We start from the raw sequence: 17,613 nt of genomic DNA, 5'->3' as shown, positions 1-17,613 counted from the left end.
TGCAATACCTAGTAGTCAAACATCAGTCTCGATGCTCATGCAGGCTGGATTGATATTGTTATTGTGGCGAGGGTTGCAATTTGACTTCTTAGTTATCTCTGGATGAGTAAACAAGGTGCCCTCCTCCAGTTCCATTATATCCGACGAGGATTCCGACATCGAGATTTTCTTCAGACCTGAAGAACACACAACATACATTTTCCCATGAAAATCTTTCTTTCGCATTTTCAATTATTTATAATTTCAATTTATTATCAAATCGATCTCTCTTATCCCATGAAGAAACATTACCTAAAGTGCCAGGAAGGTACGGGCAGCTGGTCACATGATTGAAGTTTTGCGACTGCATTTCCTCCTGGTCAGTCTCACGATGATAGAAGTAGTTGAAGTTGGAGACGATAACGGGGACAGGTAGAGCGATCGTCAAGACACCGGCAATCGCGCATAATGAGCCCACAATCTTTCCCCAGACTCCCACGGGCCTATAACAAAATCAGGAAAGATACCAATCAGATGTCAGGTCCTAAATACACACGACAATTTGGAGAACACGAGCGCAAACTTCAACTTTTGGTGCTAGGTGTGGTGTTTATATCTTGTGTATCTGCCGTGTTTTTCGAGTGTGGCGCTACTTATGCGGTATTGGAGGCTCCTATAGATACGTAACGATTGTCCACGTGCGTTGGCGGAATGTTAAACAAGGTGGACGTATATTAGCACACTATGCTCAACCATGTCGACTGCATGTACAGTTGACTAACTCGAATACACTTCGCTCCGTTAATAGACCTGTGACCGAGCAGGTTCAATATATTTCGATAATTTTCCAACTAACAGTCTCAATTTTTCATTCAACCAACGCCATTAATTCTATACGTTCTCAATCATATATAAATTTAGCAACGGATGACGCGTCTATAAGCGAGCGCTCTAGCTGGACTACGGGACTAATGTAAGAACTCGCTAAAATGGCTTTTTCATAATGCTTGTTAAAAAAGCACGTTGCGTTACTAGTTACCTGAAAATAATGCGACAATCTGTGTGCTATCTTATTTCTTTAAAATTTAAACTTAATTTTTATTCAATCACTTTCGGTTACTTGTTACAATGAATTACAAGAACAATTCGATATATTCATGATGCACAGCGAAGGCAAGTACTTGACCGAATCCATGTACTTTGAGTTTTTAAAAAGAACAATTGAGTACCGTTCTTCTCTTTCGCAGATTTTCGCGAAATGTATTGAATAATTACTCGTTGTGCACTGAAGAGGCACAAGAAATTACGACGACATTATTAGTGGCTTCGATAAAAATAGCTCGATATTCTTCAAAAATATTGGACGGTACGATATTGTAGAAAAATTACTTAATAACATTATATTATCGCTCTAATAATTTATTTTAATCAATCACTATGTGCGTCTAGATGTTGTATTGTTTTATGAAGTATTGATCATCAGATTGAACAATTGCAAAGAATTATTACGTTACTAATTATGCTTTGAACAAAAGTTAAAAAGTGTTTTTTGATACGTATTTGTTTTTATTTTCACATTCTATTTAACATTCTAGTGAATTAATTCCGCCAAGCTTTTTCCGTTTCTGAACTGGCATTTACGACAAGGTGCAAATTAGATTACGTGCAAGTCGTAAGTTCAACAGAAACTCTCGCTCATGGTATAAATCGATTGAGCCAAATATACTCGAACATCAGCGATACACTACTCAAATAAGTACGAACGAAAGGCTCGTCTTTAACACGCCTTCAATTTTTTTTATCTATATCTTTCTCCACATATAATTTTGTTCTCTATTTATTGAAAATAATCAATCTGGAAAATTTAAGAATTAATAATCAATTTGACAAATAAAATAAAAGCCATTTTTCTATCGTCAATAAAATATTTAAGTGCGTATTTTATATAATTACATATTAAATTGCTAAAAGAACGAGGTGTTTTAATTTCTATCAAGATTATAAAGAATTGATTGGATTAAAAAAACAAATTTGTGATTGTGTTGCCGGTTAATCACGAAGCAACAAGGACAACTTTTGCTTAAATATCGAGAGCAAAAAACCTCGCACATTTTATACGAAAAAAGTAGCTTCAAATTGGTTAAACTTAAAATATATTGTAGTTTAGGTAGTGTTGATCAAAAATTTCCTCGGACAAAGAGTCCGAAAATCCAAAGTACAAAAGATATGATTATTTGAAATGAGTGGTATTGTAGTTTAAGAAACGTCTGTTTTCGAATACATAGATTAAATTAATATATATAAATATTTGGATATATATATATATATTTATATTTATATATAATGTGTGATACTTCTACAATATTTAATAACTCCAAACTCTCTCTATCATATATGTGTGCATGCGTGTGTGTATGTGTGTGAGCGCGCACACATGATCTCTGCGTAACACACACACGCACAACAGAAAGAATTTAGAATTATTAAAACATTTATATATTAATTTATATAATTTATGTATTCAAAAATAGTTTTTTAAACTTCAATACCACTCACTTCAAATCATCATATCTTTTATACTTTTGATTTTCGGACTTCTTGTCCAAGGAAACTTTTGATCAGCATCACTTAAACTACAACATATTTCACTTTCAGCCAATTTGATCGAAGTCACTTTTTTCATATAAAATGTGCGTCCTACAAAGGAATAAACGAATAACTTGCCTACGTCTGTGCAACACGCGTCTTTATTAAAGTGAACAATCGTTATAATGATAGACATTAATTGTAAAAAAGAGATTGTTATTGCTAGATATTACTATAGGCCTTCGTGATCCATGACCATGGTGATCATAATGACGCTAGCATAGTTATGAGAAGAAATGAGATCGAACAAGAAAGTAATGTATGCTATATTAATTATGACTATATTGTAATGATAGTAATTTGCGTGGGCAATCGCATGCTGGGCAATCGTCAGGCAAAAATGCATGCATTGATCTTTTTCATCAAGAAATCTTGCAAGATTAAAACTCTCGGAGGATCCGTTTTCAGAGAGCACACGCAAGAATCTGTAGAACCAAATTATAGAATAAAGGAGGAGTAAAGTTTCGACGAAATGATGCGGATGAATTCGAATGAAACCAAAGGTCTGAATAAGTAAGGAGCTTAAGGATGCGTGAACCCGATAGGTCAGAGTTCACAAGACCAGGGATGGGGAATCTTTTTTTGGAAAAGCCTCTTTTTTTACCGGTCTAACGTACAAAGTTAAGAAGAATCGAAGGTAAGAAAAATGAAAGTGGATTTTCTTATCTTGAACTCTGTTTAAAAACTCTTACGACCTCTACTCGGGACTTCCCGTTAAATGTAATAGTTCCGTTCCGAAAAGAAGGGTGACCATTTTGGACCTATTTTCTATACAAATGAAAAATAAGATTTATTCGAGAGCTTATGTTCAAAGATTGACACATGACTAGTATTTATACGACTTTTACTTTATTTAATACTGGGGAACATTAGAAATATAGGACTAGTAGAAATATAGGCTAGTCTCCGTTTCCATCATCCAAATTACTAATTTTTACTGTTATATAATAAATAAATAATTGATAAAATTGATAGAATTGATAGAATCTACAAATAGAAAGAATTATATATGTTATAATTATATAATAGAATATAATAATATATATATATATAATAATATTATATTATAATACGTACATATAATATTCATAATTATTATATTACAATATAATTATAATATAATGTACATAATATTATATAATTAAATCTAATTTATAGAATCCAATAAAGGTCTTATCGCGATTTAAATCTGGGATAACATTTAAAAAAAAGATATAAATCTTTAAATTTGTTTTCTTTTTAAATCAGTTATCTTAACAAAGATCAGTTATCCTAACAAAGAATTTCAAATTCATAGAGAACCTCTGCACGTCTTGCAAAAAAACTCTCTTAACAACTTTTGGTCAGGATTTCATAATAAATAATTTTAATCATAAAGAAATGGGTCCAAAAATCGATGTAAATGGTCATTCTCCTTTCCTTACGCAAATGTATTATGCGTATGTATTATGCCACGCGGGTCGATGTCGTTCAGCGATCATTCGGTGGGGCAAGCGGCGCACGCTTCTGCGCAAAGTCGATCATACCATCGTTCACGTCATCGAATTATTTCTAATAAGGTAAACAAAGACACATCGGATCGGTGGTCTCGTGCGCCTTGACATTTTTCTATATTAGCGATAATATTAAATACACACTGAAAATTGCAAGGGCAAAAGAATAAATTTTTCAAGATTTCTAAAATGTTATTATTAATTTATTATTTCGATTTTTACTAGACGGCAATCGGTAGTGTGCAAAGAGCAAGTGTGATAGTCTTGCAAACAATATTGACCATCTATAGCGCGAGTTCAACAAACCACGTCGCGCAAAGGTCATCGGAAGTGGAATAGCCGGACACCTCGCGGCCGCGCACATTTTGCGGGTGTGCATCGATCGATACGTGAGGTGTAGCGTAACGTGGCGGCTTCAAATCTCTCCGTGATTTTTCCTTTCGCTTCTGGGCGGTTCCGTGTCTGAGGACACTTATTGATTTAGTAGACAATTGCCCGAGAGGCCTTCTAGGCCGCAACACGATAGAGATTCTTTTCCAATGATAGAAAATTAAGAGTATCGAAGCTTTTTATTTCATTATTCCGAAGGATAAACTGCTACGCTCCATATCTTAATTAAAATATTTTTAATTCAATTTCAAACGTATTCGTTTTTTTTATAATTTTAGTTTTTAGATTGTAATAGATATATATTTTCGAGTTTTATAAAATCTATGACGCGAATTTCATTGAGCGCGAAAATTAAATGAGTAGATGGACCATGGACAACGTTCAGTTTCTTAAATGAGTAGATGGACCACGGACAACGTTCAGTTTCTTAATGTTCGGATTAAACTTCTAAATGTTCAGATTCTTAAGAGCGATATTCAAACAGTTGCAAATGTCAAGTGTATAATGCGCAGTAGAAACAATCGTAAAAATTTTGCTGAACGTCAAAATTATTGCTGATCCAACTCATACTAATTTTATACACGTGTGCGAAATGCTATATAATACTGTGTAATAGCTTAAAAAAGTTTAGGAGCACATGTAATACCAATAATTTCAATTCCGTTTTGATTCATTTTCGATAAATTTGAAGTTATAATTATCTAATAAAATATTTGGTTACTTTTCTTTCAAAATTATCACTAAAAGAGAACTAATTTTCTCAAATTTGACAAATGATTATTGAATTCATAGAATAAATAGTATTAACGGAATATTTTGACACGTGAAAAATGTAAAATAGGCGAAAGTATTTAGAGAGCTGAAGAGGTGTATGATGAAAGCATGATATGCAGTTTATATTTATTGGAGTGCTGAACTTGCATGTGATTGTAGGTCACGTAATTGGAGAACAATTATAGTTTTTCTTCGCGATATTTAAGAGAATATTCTAATCGTAATTGAGTAAAATTTAGTATAATAATATAAAGAGTTTAACATAAAATATCTTTGCGAGACTCCATAATATTAAATATTTAAAAAAAAGTCATTGTAAAACTTAAGATAATTAGGAATCTAAAATCTGAAATATCTAAAGGATCTCAGGCAAAAGAGAGACATATTCTTTATGAAATTAAGGATAAAACACGTGTCAGCTTTGATTAATAAGTGTGCGAGCGAGATTAAAAGATGAATAGAAAAATGATTGTGTGGGAAAAACATCATCAGTTTTATTAATTCAATGATGAAAATACAATTGGTATTCATGCGTAGAAACTTTAATCCCCAAATCTTACATGAACAGCTTAATTGCACATTAAAATAATAACTAAATTTCGGCTCAACTCCAGATTAAAATTTTTTACGTAAATTTGACCAAGTAATTATCGAACAATAATTGGATTAATTACGTTTTTTTGTAATATGAAACTTTATTCTTGTGTATGAAGCAAAAGATAACATTACAGAACTTAATCGCACTTAATAATTTAAGTGTGTTCATCATCACCAATTTAAGATAAATAGAACAATATGTCAATGAGTAAAATAATTAAAATGTGCTTTGAGCAACGCGTGCTGACTGAAAGGAAAGGTCAAAATAAAAAGAAAGAGGATGTGATTGCACCAACAGTTAATTCTGATCTTTGACTATGATCAAATGATATATATATATATATACTATTATAATATTATTATAATACTAATTAATATATAAATTATTCAAGAAATTGCACGTTTTTCAAAACTTATAAATTTAAAAAAAATTTTCTTAATTTATCAATCTAATTATTATTTTAACTTTAGTTTCAATTTTCAATCGGAAAATATTTAAACATTTAATGGATGTTGGTGCAACTTTAAAGAGATGTCGAAATAAATCAAAGTTGAGGAATTGTGTGAGTTTTTTAGATTTCTCTCTCCCTTTCTCTCTCTCTTTCTCTCCCCCTCTCTCTCCCTCTCTTTCTCTCTCTTTCAATGACCTGACGCGGTCGTCATTGTTTTGCGGGCATTAACTAGAGTCTTAAGTGAAAGTGAGTACATCATACGTCATGTCACCATAGCCCACGGTCGTCATCGTGACAACGGCCCACCAGAACGCGTCCGGAATGGATTTGAAGAACGAATTCTCGGAGCCGGCCTCCGCGAAGTATACCGCCGACGAGAATAGCACCACACCTGCAATGCAAGGAAGAAAACACCGGTTCAGTGGGTTTAACGCCCCCGGTGACTCTGTACCTCATATCGCCGTAGCCCACGGTCGTCATCGTGACCACCGCCCACCAGAACGCTTCCGGTATCGATTTGAAGAAGCTGTCCTGCGTGCCGGCCTCCGCGAAGTAGACTGCTGACGAGAACAGCACCACACCTGCAACGAACACAAGAGGAAGGCACGGGTCAAGACGGTGTACGTCATCATCCGCACTCGTCGCGTATGTTGACACGTTCCGCGGACGCGGATCCGACCATTAGGATCGTCCGATCTGTGCGACCTTCTGATTAAGATTCCGGCCTGGAATCGCCCACGCGGTCTCCAGGTGATCGATTAATCGCTCAGATGTGGTAATATACATTAAATATGTATACTACGATATAGTTACTGGAATCATCTTAATCTGGATAAAGTCGCGATTGCATCTGAAATGTCCTAGAACTAGAATCAGCTAGATTTCGATGACTTCTTCGATTAAGACGCTTGTCATTCGTCGTCCAATGACAAAGAAAAGATTTCTGGAGGACTTTTGCAATACTCATTGTCTTATTGTTGGCATATTCGGTGACAGGAATTCTTCTTCCACGTAAGGTTGAAAACTTAGTTGTCGGCTGTAAAAGATCTTATCCTTGAAAGAGTTTAAGAGGATTAAGCAGACGAACTTGTACAGTTTAAGTGAGATAATATCTCATTTAGAAAAATAATTGAATGTTATAATTGTTTTCTTTTCATTATATTAGTTAAAATAAACTTATAAAAATATAAATAGATTTCAAAAAATATTATTCTGTTGTATAATATCTCTCGATTCTCGGTTCAATTCACCTCAAATGACGTTATCTTATAATGTTATATGTACAATTATATCATTATATCTCAGTATGATAAAACATAAATAATTTCATTGTGATAATTTTATACAAGAATTTTATACAACATCGAATTCCAATAAATAACAGCATCAGCAAAGTTAGATCTGATAGACTGATAACGCATAATTACTACATAACAACGGATATTACTGAAAAATGACACATTTATCTAAAATGTAAAAACAAACAGTGTATTGTCGTGCACCGTATGTTCTACTTTTAAACTCTTAAAACTGGACTCTAAACTTTTAAACCATTTCTATGCAGCAACTTTCTATAAGTATAAAAATATGTAGTAAATTAAAACTACTATATTCTTCAAAACTCTTCCTTCCATTTCATCTACATCCTTTCTTGTATGTCCCCTTTCGAAAGCCATTGTGCCGCGAACAGTTCGACGAAGATTTCAACTCCCAAAAGTTGCCAACTGTACTCAATAGCAAACGACATCATAAATCTTGTTTATTCGCTCCTTTTAATGGCAACGAGTATTCGCGTAGAAACGATTACCAAGAAACAAAGGTCCCGAAACGATGTTTCGAATGTCTCCGAGGTCAACGAAGAAGAAAACATCCGGGAAATTGTTGACTTAAAAGCAACTTCTTCACGAAAACAACCGTACCAATTTTTGACATCAATGAATCGATAGTTAAGTGGATAAACTTTCTTCATTGAATTCTTCTAGTGTATAATTTGCATCAAATTTACTTGTAATTTTATAAAAAATTCCGGTAGATAAATATTCCCAAGTATAAAGAGATCTGCGTATTCAAGAGTTCCAAGAGAGATTACTAAATTTTATGTTCTCATTCATTTTGGGATTGGTATATATATAATATACGAAAGAAATAAGATTAGATATATCTGAGGAAGGAGGAGATGCAAAGATGTCATAAATTTTTCGACAATAAAACAGATCTATAGCTGTTCGCGATTTGGTCATCCATGATAATTCCAAGGTCCTCCGTGGAACAGTTTCAAACTCCAAAGCATTTGCATACGGTATATGTTACATAATGCAAACTAGAATAGCGAAAGCTCGATTACCTCGACCTCGCGCAATTTCTGTCAAATACTATTGTTTTTATTCTTCTCGCGTCAGTCATCTATTTATATTTTTTCTCCCCCTTCCCCTTTCTACATATCCTATTTTCATTTAACTTATAATTCTCACACATTTTGAAATTAACATGTAAATTTAAGAAAGTGTTCGCGCGAATGTGTATACATATATTACTTAAATTGCAATTCAGGCATCCAATAAAGTCTTCATTGATGTATTATTAATTAATTGTATAGCTAATGATATCGATAATGAGAAGATTGGTTATGCATGCCACCATTGTTAGTGATAAGTACAAGTAAATGTCAATCTAGCTTAGATAAATACTATCTAAATTGTGTAGTATAATTACTACACAGCTTGTACTCAATATTAAAAACTCTAGATTCATATAACTAATTGATAATAAAGCGTTATTTTCGCCATAGTGTTATTACTAATCTTTTGAAATAATCTATCATCAAACTTACCGATGAAGAGGAAAAAGATGAGCAATCCGAGTTCCCTCATGGAGGCCTTGAGAGTCCGCCCGAGGATTTGGAGGCCTTTACTATGCCTAGATAACTTGAATATCCGGAACACTCTGACTAGCCTGATCACCCTGAGTATCGCCAGGGACATTGCTTGGTTCGTACTCTTGTCCTGCGGGCTTACTGGCGCCTTAGGTAGATTCAGCGTGTCCTCCTCCTCGGCCACTACCGTGGCGAGGGTGATGAAGTACGGAATGATCGCGATGATATCGATGATGTTCATTACGTCACGGAAGAAGTTGAATTTGTTTGGGCAGGCGAGGAAGCGCACTATTAACTCGAATGTGAACCAGATGATACAAATAGTCTCTATTAGGAAGAACGGGTCCGTGATATCCGGCACTTCGTCCTCCTCGATCTTCGTGCCGTTTGTCGTCGTATTGAAGACTTTGTAGTGCTTGAACTCGGGCAGCGTCTCCAGGCAGAAGATCACGATCGATAGGAGGATCACGAACACGGAGATTATGGCGACCACCCGGGCGCCTTGCGAACTCTCCGGATACTCAAACAACAACCAAACCTTCCTCTGAAACTCGTGCGACGGCAGCGGCTTTTCCTCCTCCTTGATGAAGCCTTCGTCTTCCCTGTTTGGTTAATCATTGCTTCGTTAATCTCATGCAATAGAGCTATTCTCTGTAAATCTTCTACATTCGTATTTTGTATTCGTGGTATGGAGTGAAAGTCAAAGATCTCTTTGAGAGAACTATATAGTATTACTACAATTCTCTCAAAGCAAGGTTTGGATTGTAACCAAGATCTGAAGAAGCAGGGACTGTACAGCTATATCATTGTGCGAGGTGTACAGCTATATCAATGTTCAAGAATAGATCTATTCTAAATTTGATCAAAAAATTCCTAAGTGTAAGTGTAAGGACTACCGGATATAATACACATAATATATAAGCAGGATGAAAAACTATGAATACAGGGATACGAGATGTTAAAAATTCGTGGATTCTTTTTTAATTTTACAGGCTTGTAAAAACAAGAATCTGAATGAAATTAAACTAATTTTAAGTAACTGTTCCGCACCAATTGTTGCGTACAATTTAAAGGCAGTTGCTCTCATACCTGAACTTATTAGTCGCCATCTCGCCCAGCTCGTAGAACTTGATCTCTTCGGAAAAGACATCGAGCGGGACGTTGACCGGGCGGCGTAGGCGACCGCCGCTCTGATAGTAGTAGAGTATAGCATCGAAGGAAGGTCGATTCCGATCGAAGAAGTATTCGTTGCGTAGCGGATCGAAGTATCGGAGCCGCCGTGTCGGATCGCCGAGCAGCGTGTCCGGAAATTGGTTCAGCGTACGCAGTTGTGTCTCAAACCGTAGCCCGCTCACCTGTCGATCGCAGCAATCGATTATTGGTACAGTGGCGCCACGTTGGGCGGGGCGCGCCGCTCAAGCGGTTAATTGGGGCGCGGGTGGGTTGTAGAAGCTGGTCGTCACAAAGGGACTAACGTATTATCGGAGATTATCATGTCGAGTAGACCACTCATCTAACGTTGTTAATTTATGTTGAATAGCCCGGTAATTCTCTCTAAGATTTTTAAAAAAATCATAATTCCATATGATTAAAATCAATTTCATTAAAACTAATGATACGTCTATTAAATTGAAAATTAATTAATTAATAACATTTATCAAAGATTTGTGCAACGATAGATTTGTGATAATAATTTATATAACTTGTATGTATTTATATAAATAAAACACCTATGAAACTTTTCATTAGAGACTAATCTATAGTAGAAATAGTATGTTAAATCAATCTTGTACAAAGAAGCTATGGATTGCGTAAACAACATCTTGTAATGAATTCCAATGAATTATAAAAATAAATGTATTCAAAAAGATTAGAATCGTATTCGAGAATGACTTGTAATTATTCTCAAGACGAATAATAAAATTAATTTTTCTTGACAAAATGTTATAATTTTTAATTTTTTATAGAGAAATATTTTAACATATCGGCATTTCTTCTCGATTTAATAATAGCAACTCGATTAACAACAAGAACTGAATATGCGTTCGAGGAAAATACAAACTTTATATACACAACAAAATGATTAAAAAGGAAAGAAAAAGAAGAAGTCAATGAAAATAGAGAAGAGAAAAAGGAAAACGTGACAAATATGATTTGAACAACAAAATATTTTTATTTTGTCCAAGAATCTCTTAGATAGAACTAGAGTTGACAAGTAAAAGATAAGAGGATAAAATAAATTCGTTGTAAAGGAACGATGTGTTCCTAAAGATTGAAAGCACCTCTTAGGAAGAAGAAAATTTCTCAGATAATCTTCAATTATATCTCTTAACGTTTTACTTTTTACTGAGAACGAAAGCAAAAGCATGTATTAATTCCCGAATGTGTATATGTGTGTGCATGTTACATATCGATCCCGTGATACCTACACGCTCTACCCACGCACTGCGCAGCGTGCTTTGACCTCTGCTGAGTTTTCATGTCCATCAAGGCGGAATGAAGAGCGAAAAAAAGGAATAAGACGCATTGATCGAACCGATTGCTGTAATTGGCGCAATGCAGTCGTGTCATCCGCGAGGACAGATAATTCCGTTCATACAATACGACCTTGATGCTATATCGCTCCCGATTCCAAGACGAACTTGGACGACCGCCAAAACGCGGTCTGTAGGTCACTTCATGTCTTGAGATAATCTCACCTCGTCGAAAATAAGAACGTGTGCGAATATTGAACCGGACTGGAGTTATCTATGCATAAAGATATTATGCATATAATTATAGCGATTATAGCGATAAAACAAGGATGGAAATACGATTAAACGAGAAAAACAGATTAAAGAAAGCAATATTTAAATGGATCTATATTTATATTTGAGATATCGGTAGTATTTTATTGCCTTCGCCTTGAAAAGCATCGAATCTATAGATTTATGGCGCCAGGAGTTTTGCGAGATTAAGAATCCGTGGCGCCAAGGTTCCGCGAAGACGAAACTTTTTTGGTGTTTGGAATCGAAAATTTTTCGTTCCAAGAATCGGTGTCGCCAAAGATTATAAAGAATTAAAAACTTCTGATATCTCTCCCTCGAGAGAATTCTTTCTGATATCTCTCCCTCGAGAGAATCTAAACGACATATAATAACAATATATATTTTTACAACAATAAAACGCTGTGTATGTCTTCTACCAGAGAGATTACGATAAGATAAAATTCGTAAGTTATCAATCCACAAAAAGGGAAAATTCGGAATTAAAATGATTAAACGCTAAAACACAACTTACGTTGATGACGACCCTCTCGCAGAAATCATGATCGTGCGGTATGGGCTCGAAATGTGTGACGCCTGTGTATTGGGTGTGAGGATTCGTTCCATCCTCGTCCTGGCTGCTGAGTTTCGGCAGCGATCTGCAATAATCAAAGTCGTAATGTCGTTAATAAATCTTTCGACAGTACAACTAAAAAGTTATATTGCACCGTTATTTCAATAACTTCAACATCTACATGATGTAAAAATCACAGAAAAGAGGAAATTATTAGATTACTAAATTCTAGACTTAGATTAAGATTAAAATATTCATATGTTGTGGTGTAAAAAAAATTGTATAGCATACAGAACCATTCCAGAATCGATACTAATATGATACGGTAAAATACCATTTATAATTCTCTATAGACTTTTAATACACAATTATTGTACTGTAAATGCTCAGTGTTCTCCCTGCACTACAAGCAAGTAGAGTTTTAGTTTACCAGAAAGTCCGCAGGCTGTCTTATTAATAGACTATCAGGACGCATGGCGTATATACGTGTCCGCTAGACTACTAGACTTAACGGCCAAATGGAAATAGACACATACAATGCATATCTATAATCTACGATATTCTACGTGTATTAATGTCTATTCATTATTAGCAGTCTCTACTTGAACTGATGTGTACACGGTATCGAAAGTGTATCGAGCAATTGATGGATGCGCGTCGGTTTCGACAATAATCAAATAGATTGGAAACACGAGATTCGGGTGAATGTCAGAGCGACAATCGTTGGAATTACATCGGTGAGTTATCAGACGCGTTAATTAATTCTTAAGCGAAATCAAAACACTAGGATTGAAAGCATTTTATGACTTTAAATATAATAATTTATTTCGGAATTAGATTAGCCTATATCCTTTTAAATATACGCAAAAATAAGAATTTTCTCCTTTACTTGAATTAAGTTCCACGAATAGTCAGAATTAATAATAAATAGTTAATAATAAATAATAATAATAAATAGTCAGTATCACGCAATCACATGTAATTAAAAAATTAATCACATGCAGACGCTTGCATGGCATCTTTTAAGTATGAATGAGGGGATAACAATTCCTCTCTAAGGGTTCGAAAGTTATTTTTCGCTTGAACAGAGATCGCTTTGAGAAAGAGCTTTTGTTTTGCTAAAATTTATTCATCCAAATAAACTTTCTACGATAATTTCAGGGCGGAAAATCATCGCTAATTTTTAATCTTTGTTAATGTATCAAAAATCTGTCCTAAAAAGTCTTGGCTGATAAGTAGCGCAAACATATTTATAATATCCCAATAATATCTCTAAAGTATTATATATAATTTTCTTTTCGATAAATAAAAAAATAATATAAAGCATAAAACTAAGCAATGTTCTGTCAAATTTAAGCATCGTTAGAATGATGCCGAAAGGATGAAGAATTTGGTGAGATGCTTCTTTTCGTAAGATCGCGCAATTATGTTCCATTCTCTTGCCTGTTTTTATAAAATGTAGCAATAGAAAGAATTTTTAACAGAAGTGTAATTATAATCTTCTTTGAAGTTACCTCGCGGAATACTTCAACATTTCTTGGTTTCTCTAGAATTAATCATCGAATAATCCACTTATAGAGGACGTAAAAATCACTCACGGCTAGAGTTACTTTATGAGATGTCTGATTTAGAAGCGAAGATGCACCCAGTCGTTGTATTTGGCAGAAATTGGTGATTTATTTTAGGACATCAATGGGAAGCCGATGTGACGAGGACAAACATCAATTTCGAAGTCCGTGTACCCCCAGAGCGCAGACGATGGAAATAGCACGACGTAGTAGCGGAAATAGCCACTACGCGGTCTTACACGATTGCCGATGACACGTGCCGTCATAAAGAAGAATTTCACGTATAACGAATATAACTGATAAAGTTTTTACGTGTCTGATTTTAATAATACATTCATATGAAAAATTCATAATCAAGAACTAACTTTCAATATAAGTTTCAACTCTACCAAACATTCATTAGGTTACATAACATAATCATTTATAACACTATCATAACTATCATATCCGCTGAAAGAAACAATAGATAATGATGATATTTTTGTGTACAAAGTGCAGTGTTGTTGCAGCGCTAGAAATGCATTATTGATAACAACTCGTTATTGTGCGCATAAACTACATTGCGCACAATCGTTCACAATTTTAAGAAAATGAAAATGGGATTTTGATTTCAGGAAATTAATCCATCGAATTAAATTTTGATTAATTTAAAATTTAATTGCGATGCGCGCTACATTATTTTGATATATTATTTTGATATATTTCGACAGCTTATAATTATTATAATTATTATGTGGATAAATTATTCCATTCACGATAAATATCAAATTGTTATAAGAACATTCGCGTATAGTACAAAGTGGAATAAAAAGGGGAAAAAAGAAAATGTAAAAAAGAAGTCTTTATAAATTTTAGAATCTTTTCTTCCACTTGCAAATACTAAGATAATAAGTTTAAATTCATCAATGATGAGTAAATTTTTTTATTTTATTTATTCGAATATTATATTTTCTATGTTCGCAGAATATTATCGAAAATAGTTTTCAAATTTTTTACTAGTTTATGGCGCAATTTTCTCCAATTTTAAAATTTCCTTCCCTTTTCAGGCAAATTTGTCCGAAAGTAGGTAACAAGTTTAAAAGGCACTGATCAATGCCGAGTAATGTAAGGCCTGATATCTATTAAAGCAGTTGTTTCCGTCAGAGAAGAAGCGTAAAAGATGTCGGCCTCAAATTGGTAACGTGAATCTAGTCTAGTGATTACGATTGAGAATCAATTTCATTTTTATATGATACTGTCTGAGTATTCTCGAAAAAGCGAAAGACTATAGAAGAGGGCACAAAATGAAAATAATGAAAAATAACAGGAAACAAATTGGTCATTGGAAAAAGAAAAAAATGACGAGTATTGATTTCAATGATCTGCGATTGATCGTGCATACTAATGATTATATGTATATGTATATATATTCAAATGTAGCTGATAAAAATATGATATATGTAGTTCTATAACGTCATAATTTTTGATATCTACATTTTCTAAGAACGTCGCTGAAGAAATATGTTGAAAAAAGCGTATTTTTTAACTCATGACTACATAAAATTTTAACGATGATTACAGAAACGATGATTTGCATGTATTATCTATTAACAAGATACTATATTCACCAAAATCTGCCTTTCAAAATTTATAACAACACTATCTAATCCATATGAAAAGTATGAACTGTTACCCTTATGTATCATAATTTCTTTCCCGTCAAAAGACGGCGAAATCGAGGACCCTAAATACTCGCTGAGCTCTTATACCCCTCACTCTCCTTTATCTGCAACACTTCGCCTACATGAAGCATCGCTCTTTCCATTTTTATGCGACCATTCGTGTCTTGGCATAATCAGGCTGACCCATATTAAAAGAAGAGATCGATGGTGAAAAAGACGAAGAGCTGACTGCGCACGAATCTTCAAGGAGAAAGTTGCGTAACCTGATCCTTAGAAAAGGGTAGACTTGGATTCAAAGTCCTAACACATCACTCTTATAATCTCCTCAGGTTCAGTGAAACAATTTTCCTTCTGGAAACATAATTTTTCATTTTATCAAAATACGAATATCCAATATATGACGTTTAAAGCAAATAAATTCAAGAAGGACATGAATATTATCTCTAGGATAGAATAATTATCTGTCTCGCTTGTATGGAGGAAGATTATTCTACATCAATCGAGGGCTATGTGTGTGTATGTATGTGTGTGAGTGTGATCAAACTATTTATTATCTTTACCAAAATAACAGATTAACGCATAAAAAATGATTGTAGAAATTATACTTTCACGGTATATCCAAGAAATGGAAAAGATAAAAAAAAAAGGATATACATCTTATATAAAATTTAAATTTATTTGTATATATGATCTACATCAATGTAGAAAAATAAAAGCAAAAACATATGTCATGATTTATTGGATCTAATATGTTCTGATCTCTCTAGTCACGGTCCTGACTTCATCATTAATTCAAAGCTTCCTTAAGAAGCCTGGACCACGTCGTGCTACTTTCTGCTCCTTAATGCGTCGTCTACATTTTCCTGCTGCATCGAATATTTCACGAATAATAGAGAGGCCACTGCGGAGCGATGCGGCAGCCCTTAACGATCTTTATAAAGTTACAATACATAAAACGAAAAAGTGCGAGAGAACTAAATATCAAAGTAGGAAATTGAAAGATTCATTTGGCGGAAGTATAATTTAAAAAATATACAATATTATAAGAGAAAAATAATTTAAAAATTATTTTTCTCTTATAATATTGTATATTTAAGTCGACATGTAATATTGTATATTCACAATGTTTTTCCTTGCGATAAATTAATTTCAATTCTTTTAGAATATCTCTCTCTCTCTCTCTCTTTCGCTGTATATATTAACTCTTTTCGAAAATTCAATTGATCGATTTCAATTGATTGATTTCTTTTGATCGAGGCGAGAGCGCGCGATCCAAGAAAATACTTTTACAGTAAAAATTCCATTATGTAAATAAACATGCAAAGTATATAAATGCAAAATAAGTTTTAAAGAAAGATTTTTCGAAAACGATCGCATATTTTGCGTGTTTTACATATTTCGGCACTTATACATTCAACACTTAAGATTAAAGTATGAATCTCATCTCTAACAATCTCATCTCTACAAGTGCAAGAATGCGAGCACTCCCGCGTATGCACATACGTAACAACTCCTACAAAAGTGCATTTTCTTTGCGTGCGCACATACGAAGATAATCTAAATATATATATTAAAAGAGCTTCGTATGCAAGAGATGAATCAGGAATACGAAAAATATCTTGTTCCCAATGATCCATAAAATTGAACGAATTTATATTTAACAAGGATGTGAATATTGATCAAACTTTCAAATATTCTATAGATAGTCACTAGATTTTGTGCGAAGAATTATTCTCAAAAAATTTATATAAAGTGTATTCTTTTTTTTTTAAAGAAAAACATATTGGTTTCATTTACTTTTTCGAAAATTATCAATGTGTTAAGTTTATATTTTCAACATTTTAATTACCTTTGATTTTCTTC

At 33.9% G+C, this 17,613-nt stretch overlaps 1 protein-coding gene across 7 annotated transcripts in view; it reads right to left on the bottom strand.

Moving 5' to 3' along the window:
* The window catches only part of Shaker (potassium voltage-gated channel protein Shaker), a 115,054-nt gene that overhangs the window by 13,601 nt on the left and 83,840 nt on the right, over positions 1 to 17,613 (bottom strand). For 4 of the 7 annotated variants that reach the window (XM_083092202.1, XM_083092205.1, XM_083092207.1 and 1 more), the window contains 6 exons: positions 12,483 to 12,606; positions 10,293 to 10,558; positions 9,162 to 9,805; positions 6,593 to 6,722; positions 292 to 482; positions 9 to 176 (listed from right to left, as the gene is read on the bottom strand). In XM_083092202.1, coding sequence (XP_082948328.1) covers positions 16 to 176; positions 292 to 482; positions 6,593 to 6,722; positions 9,162 to 9,805; positions 10,293 to 10,558; positions 12,483 to 12,606 — 1,516 coding nt within the window. In that variant the 3' untranslated portion in view covers positions 9 to 15. Of the gene's footprint in view, positions 1 to 8; positions 177 to 291; positions 483 to 6,592; positions 6,723 to 6,782; positions 6,913 to 9,161; positions 9,806 to 10,292; positions 10,559 to 12,482; positions 12,607 to 17,613 lie in introns of those variants that run through there. The other 3 variants (XM_083092203.1, XM_083092206.1, XM_083092208.1) reach the window with 2 other exon arrangements.

This window comes from Camponotus vicinus, unplaced genomic scaffold, assembly GCF_025532165.1.
Source record: "Camponotus vicinus isolate PSW18456_S1 unplaced genomic scaffold, iyCamVici1.0 SCAF_2, whole genome shotgun sequence".
Classification (NCBI taxonomy): domain Eukaryota; kingdom Metazoa; phylum Arthropoda; class Insecta; order Hymenoptera; family Formicidae; genus Camponotus; species Camponotus vicinus.
Note: the sequence above shows the minus strand (reverse complement) of the source record. Positions and strands in the feature narration are given on the sequence as shown.